At 40.0% G+C, this 21279-nt stretch overlaps 1 protein-coding gene across 1 annotated transcript in view; it reads right to left on the bottom strand.

Annotated features, from left to right (window-relative positions):
- SREK1IP1 (SREK1 interacting protein 1) overlaps positions 1-21279 on the bottom strand; it is a 37750-nt gene that overhangs the window by 6174 nt on the left and 10297 nt on the right. Inside the window, exons 3-4 of the mRNA XM_059694534.1 lie at positions 16315-16458; positions 3856-3928 (exon numbers count right to left, since the gene is read on the bottom strand). Coding sequence (XP_059550517.1) covers positions 3856-3928; positions 16315-16458 — 217 coding nt within the window. The remainder of the gene's footprint in view (positions 1-3855; positions 3929-16314; positions 16459-21279) is intronic.

The raw sequence follows: 21279 nt of genomic DNA, 5'->3' as shown, positions 1-21279 counted from the left end.
TCTGCCTTAAATCCTTCTTGGAGCAAGGAGGGAGTATAAGCAATGAACTCAAAATGTGCTGTATATATTTGGATTCTCTTAAAATGCTGAATTTGGAAGTTTTACTATTTGGTCACTGAAACTGACAAAACAAATATCTCTATTCTGCTCAACTCTAGTTATATAAGTTTCATATCCTATATAATAAAAGCCTAATATGCTAAGTGTCTGGTCGTCTGGCTGTTCAACCAATCAAAGTGTAATATGCTAATGATATGCTAAGGTTGCTCAACCGCTTGCTATGACATGCCCTGACCATCAGGGGGCACACAGTCAACTGGTCGACCAGTCGCTATGATGTGTGCGGACCACCAGGGGGCAGACAGTCGACCAGCAGACTAGTCGCTATGATGTGCTCTGACCATGAAGGGGCAGATGCTCTGACTGGTAGGTTAGCTTGCTGCTGTGTCTGGCTGATCTGGACTGAGCGAGATGGGCTGGACATGCCCTGGAGCACTCCATGGTCACTCCCTGGCTAGCCAACCTCCTGCATCCTTCCCTGGCCCCGATTGTGCACTAGTGGGGTCCCTCGGCCTGGCCTGTGCCTTCTTGCAATCTGGGACTCCTTGGGGGATGTCAGAGAGCTGGTTTTGGCCCGATCTCGCAGGCCAGGCCAAGGGACCCCACTGGTGCATGAATTTGTGCACCAGACCTTTAGTAGTTATATATAGTTTTATATAGTTACATAGTTACAGTTTTATACAGTTATAAAAATTATAAATTTGGTGAGGATGAAAACTATTTTTCTGATTTTCAGTTTTTCATCCTATCGTACCCTTCAAAATCTTATAAGGCAAAGTTGCATTTACCAAGCCTTATTATATACACTAGAAGCTCAGTGCACAAAACTTGTGCACAGCTGCAATCCCTAGGCCTGGCCAGTGATAGAAGCGCAAGCCATCTGGTGTGGAAGGGCAGGTCCCAGCTGACCTCTGGGCTGTGGGCAGCACCTGGGCCCCCACACTCCCACGCATCCATCCTCTGCCTGAGTCATTGGACCCCTGCCACTGCCTCTGGTCGCTGCCTGCGGGGCAATTGGTGAGGTGATCGGGTCCCCGCCTGGCTCCCTCAATGCCTGGGAGCCGGGCAGCGGCTCTGACCCCCACCCCTACTGCTGCCACTGGTCGCCGTCTGAGGGGTGATTGGCAGGGTAATTGGGCCCTGCTCGCACCTGCCTTGGCCTGGCACCGCCCACTCACCTGCTTCGCCATCCCGCCACAGTCCTGCTCTCGTTGAGGCCCATTGGGGCTGGCAGCGCCTCCACTGCTGGCCGCTGCCAGTGCTGCATTGCTGACGCCCACCATATTCCACACCGCCCCCTGGTGGTCAGCACATGTCATAGCAAGTGGTCGAACTCCCGGTCGAGGGGACAATTTGCATATTAGGCTTTTATTATGTAGGATAACTCACTTGTATTGCAATAACTTGTTAGCATATTCCATCAATCTTCAACCTTTTTCATCTCATGGTAAAAATACTAATTAGTAAAATTCTGCAGCACCAAAAATATATATTACTTTTGCTGATCTGACAAAAAAAAATAGGTATAATTTTGATTCATTCACACCGGATGGCTATTGTTGTGTTGACTGTTGTCTTTTTTTTAATTGAGAATCTAAGAAAAAAAAGGTCAGTGCCTCTGATTATATAGTCAGGTGTTGCATGTTTTAAAAATACTGTAGCACTCCAGTTGAAAATTGCTGGCATATTCTTTTAAAAGAGCCACAAAGGAATGCGATTATATAAAAAGGGTTATAATTACATAACTCAGTATAAATGGATAAAAGCTCAAAATTAGCAAAATAAAAGCACTTTTGTTCTTTCTCTTTTTTCTCCCTTTATTTTTTTCCATTACCGTTTATCCCCTATATACCCTCCTCCACTTCCACCCACTCACGTCCCCCCAGCAGTCACTGCACTATTGTCCATGTTCATGAGTTCTTTCTTTTTCTTTTTGCTCAATCCCTTCAGTGCTAATTCTTTTGATTTTTTTCAAGTTAAAGTACTTGATTTCTCTAGATGCAGAGTGATAACAGATACATATTTGTATTTAAAAATAATTTTCACTAGTTACAGAAAAGATGCTTTTAAATGAATATTCTATATAAATTAATTATAATGACTTATTATTATACTTTATTTTTCTAATATTACTGTAATACTAAATTGGGGGGAAAAACTATAGAAGTCCTTCCTCTAATATTAAAAAATAAAAAGAAAACAAAAAGTGGAGAAGCCATCTCTTAAGACCTTCTATGAAGTGTGCAACAACCTACCCTTACCCAAACCCCAAATATGTATGACTATACAGGAACTGCATCAATTTAAAATAGGCATCTCAAGAGACAGTTCAGGGATCTAGACATTAGAAGCTAAAACCCAAACTAAAAAAAACTCCAGAGATTCAAAGAGGAGAAAAGTAAACACATGAGACTACAAGGCTGTTTCTGCAGATTGACTTGTGTGAACTCCCTGACTGCCTGCCTTGGTTAGGGACCAGAAGTTCCCCTGGTTCTGTGAGGTTGTATTCCTTTCTCCTCCTTGTTTACTTACTTAAGACTTCTGGCCATTTCCTGAGCTTATTTACATGCATTCTCTTATTTCCTCTTCAACTCTATCATTCTCAACTCTTCCCTGTGTTCCTGTTTTAAAGAGCCTGCTTCGGGCCTTTGGATTCTGCTGAGAGCTTCTTCTCCACCTGCACAGGTTTTGTCTTTTTTGTTCTGGAATCTCATTTTATTTATTTTATTTTATGTATTTATTTATTTTATTATTTTATTTTATTTTATTGTTGACACTATTACCGATGTCCCCCTTCTTGGTACAGCAACTCTATTGGGTGGCATTATCTCTGCTAAGGGTACCTAGAAAAGTTCATATGATTTTAGCTCTGTCTGAGGTTTGTGAGGCCCAAGATAGAAAAGCCTGAATAAATAATCTGTTACAATAAAACAAGTTTATTAGATTTGGAAGAAAATAATCTAACTTTCCCTATAAGCAAACCACATTGCTGTGACAATGCAATAATTCAACAATATACTAGTCAGACTACACAATACACTTGAGGTCTATCTTCCTATTAGTTTTTATATTAAATATTATTTTAACTCCTAATAATTATTCCAATTTATAAAATAGCTGAGGTGTTAAAATGTATATATTAAATGCTCTATAAAAACTACAAAATGACAACACCTGATTTGCAGAATCTGCTGTCAAAGCCAAATTATTATTGCCGAGTGCTTTAAAAAATGTCTGTAGGCATATCTTTGTTCTAGTATAAATGAAACTGTACTCATTAACCATGGAAAAAGTTGCCACTTAATTCTTTTAATCTATTTCTTTAACCAGTTAATTGTTAAAAAATTGCTGTAAAAATTCATAGGTGGCTGATGAAGGTTTTGAAAGACTTGAAGGAATTTTTAGCATGACAAGTGAGTATTTTGAAAATACAAATATTTAAGCTCCCATCTCATACAAATGAGGAGAAAATATATATGTGAAGAAGTTAGACTTATATTCCTTTAAAAGATTAGCTGATGTTCTAAAACTCAAAATTCTATAATATATAAAAGAAGGGGAGGGGTGTTCCTTATTTATATCTTGATTTGCTCCAAGAAGAATATTTAAGGTGGCTAAGTGCTGACTTTATTTTTGATTGCTGAAATGAATGACTTTTAATATTTCACTAAGACAATTGAGTATCTAACTTCTACTAAGAAAAAAATGTTAAATAAACTGGACTATACAGGAAAAAAAATTGTAATCCATCCTGGATTCACAGTCCTACTTTAAAAAAATGATGTTAAAAAATACCTTTTCCTTTTTTTTTTCAACTTGATTTTCTCTTTGCTTTTTTCTTTTTTCTTCTCCTCTTCTTCATTTATTCCTGTGTGTTGAGGGGAAAGAATCAGGTCACTATGGGTCCAAATAATATAGTATGTACACATTTTTAAATTTTGGTTGTTGGTTGATGATTTCACTCGTTAGGATATTGCACTTTTCTTGTAACAATTTCCCCTTTCTTAAATTTTTTAAATTGAAGTATAATTGACATAACACTATATTACCTTCAGGTGTACAACATACTGATTCAATAATTTAATATATTGCAAATCAATCACCACAATAAATCTAGCTTACATCTGTCACCATATATAATTACAAAAATATTGTTTTTCTTTTGATGAAAACATTTAAGATCTAATCCCTTACCAATTCTCAAATGTACCATACAGTAATAAACTAGAGTCACTGTGCTGTATATTACATCCCCATGATTTACTTATTCTATAACTGCAAAATTGTACCTTTTGACCTCCTTCACCTATTTTGCCCCCACCCCCAGCACTGCCTCTGGCAATCATCAATCTGTTCTCTGTATCTATGACTTTAGCTTTTTTTCTTTATATCACACATACAAGTGAGATTATACTGTATTTGTATTTCTCTCTCTGACTTATTTTGCTTATCATGCCTGCATTATTTTTATTATATGCTTTTAATAAAAATTTCAAATACTATTAAGTATATTGAGTAAAAGTATTTTAACATTAATTCCTATAGCAAATCAATTTTTGATGGGCACCATTCCAGGCCTTAAAAAACAAAATGATACAATCAAGTATAGTATTAAAATTTTCTTTTACAAACAAAATTGGGATTGTGGGATCCTAGGATCATGGGACAATAACAATAGACTTAATATTTATGCCACTGATGTTCTAGAAGGAGAGAATACATACTGTTAGGAGAGGGTATAGGGAAAGAAAGGAAGGTAAGGTTTCCACATTTTACTTAAACTGGTAAAGTGACAATACAAGTAGACTGATAAATTATGTATATCCAATACCTGGAGTAACCACTAAAAATACTATACAAAATACCACAGAAAAATTTAAAAACACCATGATATATTCAAGGACACTAGATGAATCAACATGGAATTCTATAAGTGTTCAAGTGACACTAGATAAATCAAACCAAATTTTTTTAGAATTATAGATAATTATAGATAATTATATAGAATTACATAATATATAGAATTATATATAGAATTATAGATAATTCTAAAAAAATGTTCAGGTAACCCTCAGGAAGACAGGGAAAATAAAACAAAAAATGCAAAACAGAGAGAACAAATAATGACAATTATCCCTAACATAAAAATAATTACATTAACTTTTAAAAAGGATACCAATTAAAAGAAATTGACAGAGTGGATTGAAAAATATGACCCATATGCATAACATCTATAAGACTTTCACCTACAATTATAATAACATTAGTGGCCTGGTGCACGAAATTCGTGCACATTGAAAGTAAATTAATTAGAAGAAATATTTTAATATTGCTATTCACCCTTTCTCTATAATAGAAGTGTCAACCAAATTCATGATCGACAATCACAGATGGAAACACATGCATGCGACTGGCACCAGCGAGAGCTTTATATATATTGAGCATGCATGAGTCAACTTAGCCTTTTATAGATATAGAATAAACTTGCTTAATTAGACCTGCTTTCTGATGTAGCTAAACTTTCTTCAGCCCAGTGAAGCACCCCAACTTCTCTTTCAGGTAATTTTCAGCAACGTAGCAGTAAATATCAACACAAAGATTATTATTATAGATCACGCAGGGAGAACAAAGGGTAAAATATTTAACTGCAGCAGTGTTTGTGTTTGACAAAATTCTGTGCTGTGAGAAAACCTGAAGTCATTTTCAAGGTCCACCATTTCTTACTTCTTTTCAGTCAGGTCAAGTTTCTAAACTTTCTAAGTCTCCATTTTCTGGCTAATGAGAAGAAAATAGGATTCCACTGAGTCTCCTGTCTACCTACTCCAGGACTTCTATGAGGATCAAATGAGATGAGGCACGTGAAAATGCTTCACAGATATTTGGTTACAGTGTGAAATGTTTGCACCTGGCTATAAAGCAAGTTTTGCTCCTGGGCTGAAGAAACTGCAAGGAAGCTAGCTGTCACTAGGGAGAGGAAGCCGGGTGTTGCTAGGTGATATCATTACCTGGATGGACACTTAGCATACTAGTCTTTTATATATAACTAGAGGCCCGGTGCACAAAAATTTGTGCACTGGGAGGGTGGGTCCCTCAGCCCTGCCTGCCCCTTCAACCGGCCGATCAGGGGAAGGCACTGCCCCCATCACCCTCTCACTGCTGCTGCCTCTGACCTCCCTCTGTGGGAGGCAACTGGACCGATCAGGGAAAGGTGACACCCCCATGACGCCGCTGCTGTTGCCACTGCCGGCCGCTGAGGTTGCCTGAGCCTCAACCTGGCCCTCTCAGCAGCAGCTGTTGCGGCTTTGTCTGGAAGGACGTCTGGTCCAATTAGCATAGTACCCTTTTATTAGTATAGATAACATAAGTACATTGAAAGTGAAAGAATAGGAATGTATATGCCACACAAACATTCCCAAAGGAAAGCTAAAGTGGTTATATTAATATCAGATAAAAATTGACTTCAGAGCAAAGAAAATCACCAGTGTGAGAGAGAGACATTACATAATGATAAAAGTTTCAACTCACCTATAAGCAATTCTAAATGTGTAGGCGCCAAACAACAGAGCTGAAAAATACATGAAGCAAATCTGATAGACTTGAAAGGAGAAACAGAGAAATCCACATTGGTATTTAGAGACTTCAACACCCCTGTCTCAACAATTGATAGGAACTCTACAAAAAGTCAAAGATAGAGAAGAACTCAACAACACCATCCATCAACAGAATCTAAACCACTTTTAAAAAACATTCCACCTGGCAAGAGTAAAATACACATTTTTTCCCAAGTGCCTACAGAAAATAGACCAAGACAGAATACATCCTGGGCCACAAAGCAAGCCTCACCAAACTTACAGGAACTGAAATCACACAGAGTATGTCTTGCACAGTGGATTCAAATGAGAAATCAGTAACAAAGATAACAGGAAAATCTCCAAATACTTGGAAACAAAAGAACATACATAATCCATTGGGCAAAGAGAAAATCTCAAGAAAATACATTGAACCAAATTAAATGGAAATATATCAAAATTTGTGCAATCCAGTGCTGAGAGGGAAAGTTATACCACTAAATGCTTACAAAAGAAAAGGAGAAAAGTCTCAAATTGATATTCTAAGTTTCCATCTCAAAAACCTAGGGGGAAAAACTAAATAAACCCAAAGCCAGTAGAAGAAAATAATAAAGAACAGGAATTAAAAACAAGGAAAAATGAGAAGACACAAATTACCAATATCAGGAATAAAACAGGGGACATCACTAGACACTACAGAAACCAAAAGCATAAGTGAATACTGTTAACAACTCCATAAACATAAATTTGACAACTTAGACAAAATAAACTCCTTTTAAAAAAGACACAAATTGCCACTAGTCTAAGATGAAGTAGGTCATTTCAATAACCCTTTAACTATTAAGAAACTTGAAATTGTAACAAAAAACTCCCAAAAAGGAAATCTCCAGGCTTAGATAACTTCACTAAAGAAGTCTACCAAACATTTAAAAAAGAAATAACACCAATTTTACACAATCTTATCCAAAATATAAAAGAGAAGAAAACTCTTCTTACTATTTTAAGAAACAAATGTTACTCTGATACCATAATCAGACTAAAATAGCATATAATAAGAAAACTACAGACCAACGTACCCCATGAATATAAATGCAAACATTCTTAAGAAAATATCAGCAAGAAAAATTCATGTATGTATCTCCTTATTGCATGGCTAGAATTTCCACTACAATGTTGAATAGAAGTGGTAGGAGTGATATCTTTGGTTTGTTCCTTATATTATGGAAACATTCAGTCTTTTATCATTAAGTATGATATAATCTTTCAGTTTTTTTAAAAGACATTCTTTATTAGGATGATGAAATTCCCTAGTTTGCTAAGAATTATTTTTATCAGAAATGTACAATGGACTTCCTCAAATAATTTCTGAAAATATTGTAATTATCATATAATTGTTCTTTTTTCTGCCTGTTAAAAATGGCAAATTACATTGACTGATTTTTATGTGACTAAATCTCATATTCCTGGGATACACTATACTTGGTCGTAACATTATTTTTACATATTGTTGAATTCAATTTGTTAAAATTATTTTAATTGCTTAAAATTCTGTGTGTCTATATTTATGAGAGTCTACTTTTCTTGTAGTGCCTTTATCTGGGTTTGCTATCAGGGTAATGCTTGTCTTAAAAACTGATTTAGAAAGTATTCCCTTCTCTTTAATTTTTAAAATATTTGACGTAAAAATTGTATTATTTTTCCTTTAAATGTTTGGTAAATTCATGAAAGCAGCTGGGATTTCTTTGCTGAAAGTCCTAACACTGAACATTTAACTACTTTAATAAACGCAGCCGCTCAGTTTCTTTTCTTTTGAAAGTTTTGGTGCTTTGTATCTTTCACATGTCCATTTTACCTAAGTTGTTGAATTTACTTATTAAAACTCCCTCAGTATCTGTATAATCTGTACTATTGTCATTCCTTTAATTACTGATATTTGTAATTTATGACTTTTTAAAAATATATTTTTATTGATTTCAGAGAGGAAGAGAAAGGGAGAGATAGAAACATCAATGATGAAAGGGAATCTTTGATTGGCTGCCTCCTGCACGTCCCCATTGGGGACCTAGCCTGCAATGCTGGTATGTGCCCTGACCAGGAATCAAACTGTGACCTCCTGGTTCATAGGTTGACGCTTAACCACTGAGCCACGCCAGTTGGGCATATGACTTTTTTTAATCTGATCTGTTTGGAGAACAATTTTTCAATTTTACAAATCTTCTTAAAGAACCAGCTTTTTAATTCACTGATTTTCTCTACTGTTTTTCTACTTTCCATTTCCTTATATTATCTCTCCTATTTCATTTCCTCTGCCTGTTTCTGGGTTCCATTGACTCTTCTTTTCTTGTGCATTACAGTAGAAGCTGAAAGTCATAACTTTGAGGGCTTTTCTTCTTTTCTATCAGAGGGAATTACTGCTAAAATGTGCCTCTAAGTACAGCTTTAGGGGCATCCCATAAATTGTATATTGTATTTATATTTTCATTAATTTCAAAATATTTTCTAACTAGAGGTCCGGTGCATGAAATTCGTGCACGTGGAGGGAGGGATATCCCTCAACCCAGCCTGCACCCTCTCCAATCTGGGACCCCTCAGAAAACCCCTCAGGGGTTGGCAGTTGGACATCCCTCTCACAATCCGGGACTGCTGGCTCCTAACTGCTCACCTGCCTGCCTGCCTGATTACCTTTAACCGCTCCTGCCTGCCGGCCTGATTGCCCCCTAACCGCTCCCCTGCCAGCCTGATTGACGACTAACTGCTCCCCTGCTGGCCTGATTGCTCCCAATTGCACCCCCCGCCCCCCACTGACCCAATGGCCCCCAACTGCCTTCCCCTGCCAGGAACTGATCGCCCCCAACAGCCCTCCCCTGCCGGCCCGATTGCCCCCAGCTGCCCTCCCCTGCCAGCCTGATGGCCCACAACTGCCCTCCCCTGCCGCGACCCGCCTCCTCTGCTGGGACCCTCCACCTCCGCGCGAGGTGGCAGAGACTCTGGGACCAGCCTCCTCCGCACTGCGCAGAGCCGTGGGACCCCAGGCCTCACCACGTGGAGCGGCTGCTGGGCCCTGCCTCCGCTGTGCATGTGGCCATTTTGTGGCAGCCATCTTGTGGCAACATCATGCAAGGGTGTCACATGAGGGCATGATGCCACCTAGGCTTTTATTATAGAGGATTTCCTTTTGCATTTTTGCTTTGACCTGTGGGTTATTTAGAAGCATATTAAATTACAAATATTTGGAAAATTTCCAGGAAGCTATCTGTTATTGATTTCTAATTTAATTTTCTTGTGGTTAGAGAATATGCTTTGCATAACTTGAATTGTTTAAAATTATTGATACTTGATTTATAGCACAGAATAAGGTCCACCTTGGTAGATGTTCTGCATGCACTTACAAAAAAAAGGATATTCTGCTGTTGCTTGGTAAAGGTTAAACAGGTCAAGCTGGTTGACAGTGTTATTTGTCTTCTATATATTTTCTGATTTAATGTCTACTTGTTCCATCAATTATTGAGAAAGGTGTGTTGAAATCTCCAACTATAATTGTGGATTTGTGTACCCACAAAAATTTTCCCTGGGAATTCTATCAGTGGTTTGCTTCATATATTTTAAATTTTGCTATTAGGTGCATAAACAGTATTTTTATGTTTTCTTGATTAACTAAGCCTTTTATCATTAGGGAAAAAAACTATCTTTATCCATAGTAATATTCTTTTTTTGAAATCTGCTTGATCTGACATTTAATAGTCACTTTAGCTGTTTCTTGAATAGCTGTCTTTTTTTTTTGTAGTTACAATAAGTTCGGAATGATTAATTGTAAAAATGCCCCAACACTTCCCCCCAAAAAAAGGTTGAGTAACTAAGCAAATAAAACAATTGGTATGGGAATAATTACCTCATCCACTTAGGAATGATGGATAACTAGCCCATTGACTAGATTATATAGAGAAATTAGTTCTAATAGAAACAAAACAATCCTAGAATTCAATAAGTACTTATACAGAACCATCTACCCTTAGGAACAACCAGTACTGACAGTAGGATATGAGAATCCAAGCACTGAAGACAAAAGTTTATTTTAGAGAATTCAGTGTTTCTGTACTACCACTCTTAAAACTATTCCACATCTATTTATTGAGGTTCTTTCTGAGACAGAATGTCAAAATGTACACAAGCGTAGCAGGGGGAAAAATTTAAGGTTTTGCATAATAATAATTTCTTAGAAAATTATCAACCAACCTTTGGAATACAAAATAGAAGGCAAGAAGATCCTGTGTACTTTACCACTTAAATTTTGTAATGACCAACAACAGTGGGGTTCTCTTATGTAACATACAGGAGTCAGAGGTTAGGATCTAGTGCTTACACATATATTTGGGATAGAATGGAAGATCCATCCTAGTAGCACAAGCTGGCTCAGCTACTAGATCTTTGTTTGTATATCCGTCACCAGCTACTTTTAAATACCTGAGTAGGCAGTTCCAAACCTAGACCCATTAATCTAAATTTCTCATTCCCTCTTGTATCTTCCAACTACTTAACAAATATATTTTAGAGCTGAACCAAATATAGGCTTTACTCCAATTATTGTGTGAATTCATTTAAGCTCTATCTTTACAAAGCTTGAAGCCACCGTTGTAAGTCATTCATCTGAATCTGATTTCAGCAGGAAAAGGAGAGAGACAATTATGGCAAAATGCAAATACTTATGTAGTTTTCAGTGTCAACCATCTTTAAATAAAATCAAGTATAAATTTAACATAAAACTCTCTTAAACAAACAAACCAAACCAAAAAAGGCCCCCAAACCAAAATTTGTTAAAATACATTACTTTTCTGTACTAAACAAAAGAATATAAAAAATATGAAGGGATGAAATATGAGAGAACTATTTCTTAATACCAGGCAAACTGCTGATTAATATTAAATAACACTAGATTAAACAGAGTATGGAAAATCCATACACTTGAATTTCTTGGATCCTTTGTAAATACTGAAATTCTTTTACCTTGACTTTATATATACTGTAACATAAATAGGTTTTTAGATATTTCTACCATATACAATCCCAAAGTTTCTTCAGGAAGTTCAAAGCACAGTGTAAAGTTTTCACAAGCTTCCTGAAGAACTGTAGTGCTACTAGACAACAAGCATGCTCACACTTTGATCCTTGCTATATATTGGTTGAGCTTTCCCTGTTCATAACACCAGTAATATAATTTTCTATGGGGGCACAGGTCTCAGGTTGTTATTATATAATAGGTAACAATGCTTGTTCATGTCCATGCTAAGTCCTCCTCTCACATTCTTTAATTGCATCAAAAATTATATTTGTCATTTAGAATTATATTTGTTTTAAAAGAAAGATATTAAGATATTAAATGCATTGGAAAATATGCACTATAATAGAAGCAAATATCAACAATAATAAAAGTTTAATATGCTAATTAGACTGGACAGCCAGATGACCTTCCGGAAGAAGCCGGGGCTGCGAGGGCCAAGCCTCTTGCACAAATTTCGTGCATCAAGCCTCTATTATATATCTATAGAGGCAAAATAGAAAATAGAACTTACATAAAAATAAGTTCTGAGTCTGTTTTTTAGCTGACATTTCTCTCTCTATTCCCTTTCATGACTATTTCATAAAAGCAGAACAACTAAGTACACTAAGAATTCTTTGCTTTCTCCTGGTTCACTATTTCTATTGTTATTAAAACAAACAAACACACAGAAACCTTACCATATTCAAGATAGCTGGTACAAGGGCTCTCTACCTCCAAGGACCAAAGGAAGGGTGATGTGGGATGAGCACTCACACTCAACAAGTCAGTGTTTCATCCTCACCCCTTTAGAGATCTGAGCCATATCAGAAAGTTATCAATGGAACTAAGCACCACGATCTGTACACCCTCTTCCTCCGTGTACTCAGGAACCAACCTATTGTTTATTTGGGTAGGGTTGGGTCACTGGGTAATAATAGGTGACCATGAAATAAATATGGATCCTTTTTATAATACTTTATTATTGGAATGTGCATGATATACTGAAATGAGCACTGTTCTGAGCGGAAGTCACGACACTTGGAAACAAGTTCTGAGCCTTTAACCAACCATGGACAGGCATCTTAGAAGGATAAAAAAAAAACTAGATGGAGTCCATCATTCTCAATGTGAGGTTGGAGGAAAGCTGATTCTAATAAGGAAAGTTTACCAACTACTTCTTGTCCTGGAGGTAGTATGTTAATCCCTTCCCCTTCCTCCGAGGGTGGATTTGTCCCAGGTCTACTGATTAAACAATCACCTCTAGAGTAAACCACCCCACTATTTATGTTCTTTATCCTTCCAGACTGATGTGATGAGGGAAAAAATGGTCAAGAAGCAAGAGCCTAGATCAGGGGTCCTCAAACTACGGCCCGCGGGCCACATGCAAATACAAATATTGTATTTGTTCCCGTTTTGGTTTTTAACTTCAAAATAAGATATGTGCAGTGTGCATAGGAATTTGTTCATAGTTTTTTTTTAAACTATAGTCCGGCCCTCCAACGGTCTGAGGGACAGTGAACTGGCCCCCTGTTTAAAAAGTTTGAGGACCCCTGGCCTAGATGATCATTAAGTTTGGAGAGCAGCATGTTAAAATGAAAAGAGTATCAGGAAACCTGGACCATGATTCTGGCTTTACTGTGACCAGTTAGTGATTTGGCGAAGTTACTTGTTCTTAATTTATTTTTCTTTAAAACTAGGTGTTTAAACTATGTGTTCTCTAAGATCCTTCTTAATTCTAAAATTTTATGCATTTATTTTTTTAAAAAATAGGGCAGTGTAGATCAAGCATGTCAAACTTGAAGGCTAACACGGGCCAAATAAACTAGGCATGGGGTCCGAGGGCTGCAAGTTTGACATGCTTGGTGTAAATGGATGGGGTAGAAACTGCCCTTGTGGAATGGACAAGCTTAAGCTCTCTCTCCTAGAAACTTCTGTTCCGTTCCAAGGTGATTTGGCTGCTCTGTGTCTGGGATCTCCCTGTTCCAACATCCCAGGCATTCCCTTCCTCTCTCTTCTGTTTCCCTTGTTCCATGTCTTCCTTTTTTGGGGTCTACTCCCTTATTTTGACAGATAACAGCTTACAAGTATTGCTTTAGAGAAGTACAAAGCTATTCTGACTCCTGATCCTTTACCTATCACCTGTTTTGGCCCTGGCTCCAAAAAGTTTGTTATATTCTCCTTGTTTCCTATGGTATAAGTTTCACAATGGTGTGTCTCTGTATGGGTCTATTTTTAATACTGTGTTTGGTACTTACTGAATCTTTTCATCTGAAAACTAATGTCCTTCAGTTCTTATAAATATTTTTTGTTTTCTCTTTCTGGGACTCATTGAATAAAGTATTTCCTAGACATATCCTTCAGTTGTCTTATTTTTTTTCTCATTTTGCTCTTTCTAAGATTACATCATCTTTATCTTTCTGCTTTATCACATTTTATGCCTGCTTCTTTTTTAATTTCTAAAAGTTCTTTTGTTGTTTTTGTCCATGAAACTGGATATTAATTATTTCTCAGGTTTTCTTATCCCTTCACAGACTGGATTCTTCAAGTTGATGTTTTTGTTTGTTGGATTTGGTATTTTTATTTTATGCTGGAGTCTTTCCTCAGAAATGTAGTGCTCCTGGGTTGTCTAAAAAGCTGAGTGGAAGCTTTCAGCAAGCAAAGCTTGGAAACCTGGATTTCCTGGGAATCTGGCTCGGACCACATCCTTGAAGAATCCTAGATGTCAGTATCTTTATTACTTTCCCCTTAGAGTAGGCAGAGTTCCCAGGGAAGAATCTTCAAATCTTACACTTAGGTGATATACTAGTATATCTGGGAACCAAACAGGTGAAGATGGCTGAAAGGTTCTCACCACTCAGTACCTATGCTTAGCTTATGTTTCCCTCTGTGTTTAGGCTACCCCTGTTTAAGGACCCTTTGTCTTATGCTGTCTAGAAAACGGCCCTAGAATAGTCTGTGAGGTGATGGAGGAAAGCAAGCCATGCAGCTTCACAGAGCAGGGAAGGGAACTGAGTATCTAACTGCTTCAGCTTTTTACCAACCCTGTTTTTAGCCTTATATAATTCCTCAGTTACAAAGGTACCTCATTAGCAAGTCTTTGGAGGGATTTGGAGTGTGTGTCAGGTTACTTTTCAGCTTTCCACACTGTTAAGGATATATCTTTCTCAAGTATACAGTCTGTCAACACTAATACACCTGCTTTTCAGCAAAATTTTGTTACTACTGCTTCCTATCCCATTTTCTTTGCCCTTGTCGATTTATGTCTTTTAAAAAAAATTCTTTTACTGTCATTTCAGTGATGCTACAGTAGGGAACAAATTTAAGCGTGTGCATTCAAGGGCTGTCTTTACCCTGCAGCTGTACATACTCCTATGTAATGTCCCTCTCATTTGCCCTCGTTGCCTTCTCACTTGCTCCACTACCCCGGCGCTTTTGATCTCTTCAGTTACTTTCATTGGCTATAATATGGAAAGCTGAAAAATTTTTAAAGTGCTTATTGTTATTTGGTGATCTAAAACGAGCTTAACTTTTTGTATTTCTCTTATCCCATGCCTAAATCCATATTCAAATAAATTGCATTTTGCTACTGTAGTTCACAAAGCATTTTCACATACATTTTATTTCTAAAAACCTCACTGCAAGGAGAGGCCATTTTATAGATGGGAGAGAAATGCTTAAACAGTAGGTCTGTAATCTCTCTTCTCTTTGAGGGGGAAGAAGAGGATGCCTCCAGGAAAGAAATTTCTTTACACACATGCTAATTACAGACCTTCTGGGAACAAATGAATGGTACTTGCTAGCAAGAGAACCCTTTTAGGAAGAAGGGAGTGACTTAAATAACAGAAACTTATTTTCTCACAGTCTGGAAGCTAGAAGTCCATGCTCAAGCTGTTGGCAAGAGAATCCTTATTTACAGACTGCTTATAGCAGGATGCACTGGCTTTGCTAGGATTGCTTATGATTAATAATCCTGGAACCTATGGATTTAGAGGGCCTGGTTCCCTGAAAAATGCAGGTGTTTCATGATAAAATGACTTCCTTTTGTGTAAGTACTTAGAAACGTCTTATGTTAATCCCAGCTAGAGTGGGTTCTGAAGTAGAAATAAATACCTGGGAGCTGATTTGGCCAGCCCAGAGCTCTGGCTGCTTCGCCCCTGCCTCAGGGTCATTTATATACTTCCATCATTAGCAAAGCTTGATGTTGGCTAAAATCACTGATTTGAAAAAGTGCGATTTGATAACCCAATCTTTTGTGCTTTCCACAAGGAACTTGAGGTTCAGAGCGGTTAACTGACTTGCTGAAAGTCACGTGCTAAAAAATGGCCCAATAGGGCCAGAAACCAAGTCTTAAATCAGACGCTCTGTCCCACTGACTCATGCTAGGGTGATGGAACAACATCAATAACAATAAAATCTGGGTTCTAGAATCAAAAACAGACTTGCCTCCTGGTTCTGCAACTGATGAGCTGTTTGATTTTGGGAGAATTATTTACAACATTCAAAGCCTATTTCCTTACCTATGCAGTATCTCTTACATAAAACAGGAAAGATATCTTAGTGATAAACTCAATAGAACAATAGATAAGCATGACACAATACACACATTTCCAAACATTTGTAAAGAATGAAGAGAAAAAAGGCATCACTTACTTTTTTCTTGTAGTGCCTGCAATTTATTCAGTTCCTCATTCTCTTCATCACTCTCTTCACTGCTTGTGCTGCTCACATCCAAGACTATGTCCCTCTTGGGGTCTACTCGGAGGAAATTGCGGCATTCAAAAGTCAGGTGACCAGCTAAGTAAAAGGAAAAAACATGAATGACAAAATGATACGTTACATAATTATTGTTGGTTGTCTCCTGGTGAGCAACAAGCTGCAATTTTAATAATATAATGTTTAGCTTTAACGTTTACTAGTGGGTGGTGGTTTGCTTTCCCTGAATGTAATGCTAAGAAAAAGAACTTTTCCTTTCTTCATCAGGGCTTCTAATTCAATAATCATTATTTTTGGGTACTGAATTACTATAGTTTTCCATTTTATGTAATACTAGAGGCCCGATGCACGAAATTCATGCAGGGGGGTTGGGGGAGTGTGGCCCTCAGCCCGGCTTGAACCCTCTCGCCATCCGGGACCCCTTGGGGGATGTCCAACTGCCACTTTAGGCCCAATCCCTGCAGTCGAACATACGGCAGTCGGACATCCCTCTCGCAATACGGTACTGCTTGCCTCTAACTGCTCACCTGCTTGCCTGCTTGCTCCTAACCGCTCGCCTGCCTGCCTGCTCAGTGAGTGTCATAGTGAGTGGCCGTTCCAGTCGTTCTGCCATAACAGTCACTTAGGCTTTTATATATATAGAAGACTAGAGGCCTGGTGCATGGATTCGTGCATATTGAAAGGAAATTAATTAGAAGAAATATTTTAGAGGCCAGGGAGGGGCCACGGGAGATTGGCTGGCCAGGGAGGGACTGCGGGATTGGGTGTGTCTGGCCCTTCTCGCCCAGTCCTGATCAGCCGGACCCCAGCAGCAAACTAAACTACTGGTCGGAACGTCTGCCCCCTGGTGGTCAGTGCACGTCATAGCGACTGGTCAAACAACAATCAGACAGTGAGCATATTAGGCTTTTATTATATAGGATTATAAGAAAATACTCTCATATTAGGATTTTATATTTAACTAGTGGCCCGGTGCACGAAATTTGTTCTGGGGGGGGTGAGGGGGGGAAGAGGGTGTCCCTCAGCCCAGCCTGCACCCTCTCCAATCTGGGACCCCTTGAAGGATGTCCTACTGCCGGTTTAAAGGGATCAGGCCTAAACCAGCAGTCGGACATCCCTCTCGAAATCTGGGACTGCTGGCTCCTAACCGCTCACCTACCTGCCTGCCTGACTGCCCCTAACCATTCTGCCTGCTGGCCTGCTTGGCCCCAACTGCCCCCCGCTGCTGGCCTGCTTGCCCCCAAATGCCCCCCCCGCCAGCCTGCTCACCCCCAACTAACCCCCGTGCCAGTGTGGTCACCCCCAACTGCACCCCCTGTCGGTCTGCTTGCCCCCAACTGCCCCCTGCTGGTCTACTCGCCCCCACCTTCCCTCCCCACTGTCCTGCTCACCCCCAACTGCCCCCCTGCTGGCCTGCTCACTCTAAACTGCCCCCCCCCCGCAGTCCTGATCACCCCCAACTGACCCCCACTGACGGCCTGCTTGCCCTAACTGGCCTCCTTGCTGGTCTGCTCATCCCAAACTGCTCCCCCCCCCCCCCACTGCCAGCCTGATCACCCCCAACAGCACCCCCCACTGGCCTGATCACCCACAACTGCCCTCCACTATTGGCCTCTAACCACCTCTACCTTGGCCCTGCCACCATGGCTTTGTCCAGAATGTCCAGAAGGCCTCCTTGAAGGTCTCCCAGTCTAGTTAGCATATTACCCTTTTATTAGTATTGAGGCCTGGTGCACAGGTGGGGGCCAGCTGGTTTGCCCTGAAGGGTGTCCTGGGTCAGGGTGGGGTCCTGCTGGGGTGCCTGGCCAGCCTGGGTGAGGGGTTGAGGGCCATTTTCAAGCTGGCCACACCCCCTTCAGGGTGGGGGTCCCCACTGGGGTGCCTGGCCAGCCTGGGTGAGGGGCTGATGGCTGTTTGCAGGCTGGCCACAGCTCCTTCAGGGTGGGAGGGTCCCGCTGGGGTGCCTGGCCAACCTGGGTGAGGGGCTGAGGGCTGTTTACAGGCTGGTCAAGCCCTCCAGTGAGGACCCTCACCCCATGGGGGTGTGGCCAGCCTGGGTGAGGGGCTGAGGGCCATTTTCAGGCTGGCCACACCCCCTTCAGGGTGGGGGTCCCCACTGGGGTGCCTGGCCAGCCTGGGTGAGGGGCAGATGGCCGTTTTTAGGCTGACCACGCCCCCCAGCGACCCAAGCTCCCAGCTTCTCCTTTTTTTTCCTGGGATTTATCTTCTATAATTGAAACTTTGTAGCCTTGAGCAGAGCGCCTCCTTTAGCAGAGGCCATGGCCAGCTGGAAGCAGGTATCTGGGATTTATTTATCTTCTATAATTGAAACTTTGTAGCCTTGAGCAGAGCTGAGGGCCAGGCAGGGCAGGTGGGAAGCCTGGCTTCCTCCATTGCCAGGGGCAACCCAAGCCTCCTGTTCGCTCTAGCTCCGTGGCCACTGCCATCTTAGTTGGGTTGATTTGCATACTCTCTCCGGATTGGCTGATGGGTGTGCCTTGTGGGTGTAGTGGAGTGGCAGAGTGATGGAGTGATGGTTAATTTGCATCTTTCTCTTTTATTAGTGTAGATGAAGTCTGTATGATATCAGTTCTTTGGTATTTGCTGAGATTTCTTTTGTGTTCTTCCATATTGTACATTTATATATTTTAAAAGAATATACATCAGTATTTGTTGAATAGGGTTCTATGTCTATTTTATCGTTCAAATCTTCTCTACCTTATATTTTTATCTAATAACTTCTGAAAGTAGTTAAATTTTTAAGTACCTTTATCATAGATTTATTCATTTCTCCTTGTGAAAGCTTTTGCTACACATATTTTGAGATTATATTAGTAAGCAAATCTAAGAACATTATTAATTTATCTTCTTGGTTGACTGTTCTTGAATCTCTCTTTATTCCTAGTACTACTCTTGCTTAAAAAGTCTGATATTAAAATTGCTCCACTAGTGTTTTTTGGTTATTATTAGTTGAATCATATGAAGTAACAATTTTTATGAGTGAAACAGCTGAATCTCAACAAGATTCAACCTAATATCTGTTCGCCCCATCCCTTTATTTTAAAATTTTCTAAGCAGTTTTTAGTTTTCTACATAGTTTTAATAATGACATGTAAATAGAATTAAGTTTTTTAATGTAATGTGATACCAGTCCAATATTAAATGTTAATTTTTTTAGCTTGGGAAAACAGTTTCTGCCTCACTGGGTGGTACCTTCATAAAGGGGATCAATGCCTTCCTTATAAAAGGGACTCCAAAGTGATCTTTGGCCCCATCCCCTATGTGAGGATAAAACAAAAAGCTGGTGACTTGGAGAGGGCCTTCACCAGACCATGTTGGCACCCTGATCTCGGACTTGCAGCCTCTGGATCTGTGAGCAATACATTTATTTGTTTATAAGCTGCCTTGCCTGTGATATCCTATACTAATAAAAGCCTAATATGCTAAGTGTCAGATTGTCCGGTTGTCTGTTCAACCAATCAAAGCTAATATGCTAATGATATGCTAAGACCACTGAACTGCTCACTATGACGTGTACTGACCACCAGGGGGCAGACAATCAGTTGACCAGTCGCTATGATATGCATTGACCACCAGGGGGCAGACACTTTGACTGGTAGGGTCTGGCCAATCAGGACTGAGTGAGATGGCCAGACATGCCCTGGAGCCCTCCTGCGGTCCTTCTCCGGCTGGCTAACCTCCAACGTCCCTCCCTGGCCTGGCGATTGTGCACTAGTGGGGTCCCTTGGCCTGGCCTGTGCCCTCTCGCAATCTGGGACCCTTCAGGGGATGTCGGAGAGCCACTTTCAGCCCGGAGGTGGAACAACTGGTCACTATGATGCACACTGACCACCAGAGGGCAGACACTCAACCCAGGAGCTTCCCCCTGGTGTAAGTGTGCTCCCACAGGGGGAGCGCCACTCAGCCAGAAGCCAGGCTCACAGCTGGCTAACGCAGCGGCAGTGGTGGGAGCCTCTCCTGCCTTTGCGGGCCTAAGCTGTCAGTTGGACATCCCCCGAGGGCTCCTGGACTGCAAGAGGGAGCAAGCCAGGCTGAGGGACACCCCCTCAACTGCACGAATTTCGTGCACCGGGCCTCTAGTTCTGTATAACAGCCCACGTGCACTGAGGCAGTTCCATACTTTCCTCATGTAAATTTCTGGAAAACAGAGACATCACAAACTCTCTGCACTTTTCTTATTCCTCACCATTCAGGCCTGAATCTACATAGTTTGTTCTATAACCTACAAATCAACTTAAGCTAATCTTACTAAGGTCAGCAAGCATCCTACCTGGCAAATCCAATGAACATTTCAAAGTCCACTTCTTACTGATCTTATCTGTCACACCTGACAATGGCCCTCAATTTCAAAAAGTTCTGTGCTTCTTTGACTGATGTGCAGCTGCCCTCTCCTGCTCCCCCCTGGCATGTACTTCCCTTGTCACCTTTACCTCAGCTCATGCCTATACATTTTACTCCATATGCTGCTATTGTACTCCCCTAAGAGTTGGTTACTGACTATTTCAAAATGTGCTTATATAACATCATGCAGGCCAAAAAATGTAAGTGTGGAAAAGATAATGAGTGGTAATTTCTATGAAACAAAGCTGTACTTTTTCTTTAGAAAGAGTTGATTTAGATGAATTGCTTTTAAAAAGCAGTTTTCAAAATAGGCTTTGGCAAGAAGATTGTACAAGATGGGGACTGGGGGGAACTAAAACAATGAAAAAATGGCCTGTTTCTCAAAGGGGATACCATTAGTATTTTAGGCCAAGCAATTTTTCATTGTTTAGGAATGTCCTACACATTGCAGGTCGTTTATAGTCCCTGGGCCCTACATACTAAAAATGTCATATTGCTCCCCACCCCTATGGACAACAAAAAAAACACCAAAAACTCCAG

This window comes from Myotis daubentonii, chromosome 4 (assembly GCF_963259705.1).
Source record: "Myotis daubentonii chromosome 4, mMyoDau2.1, whole genome shotgun sequence".
In the NCBI taxonomy this organism is placed as follows: domain Eukaryota; kingdom Metazoa; phylum Chordata; class Mammalia; order Chiroptera; family Vespertilionidae; genus Myotis; species Myotis daubentonii.
Note: the sequence above shows the minus strand (reverse complement) of the source record. Positions and strands in the feature narration are given on the sequence as shown.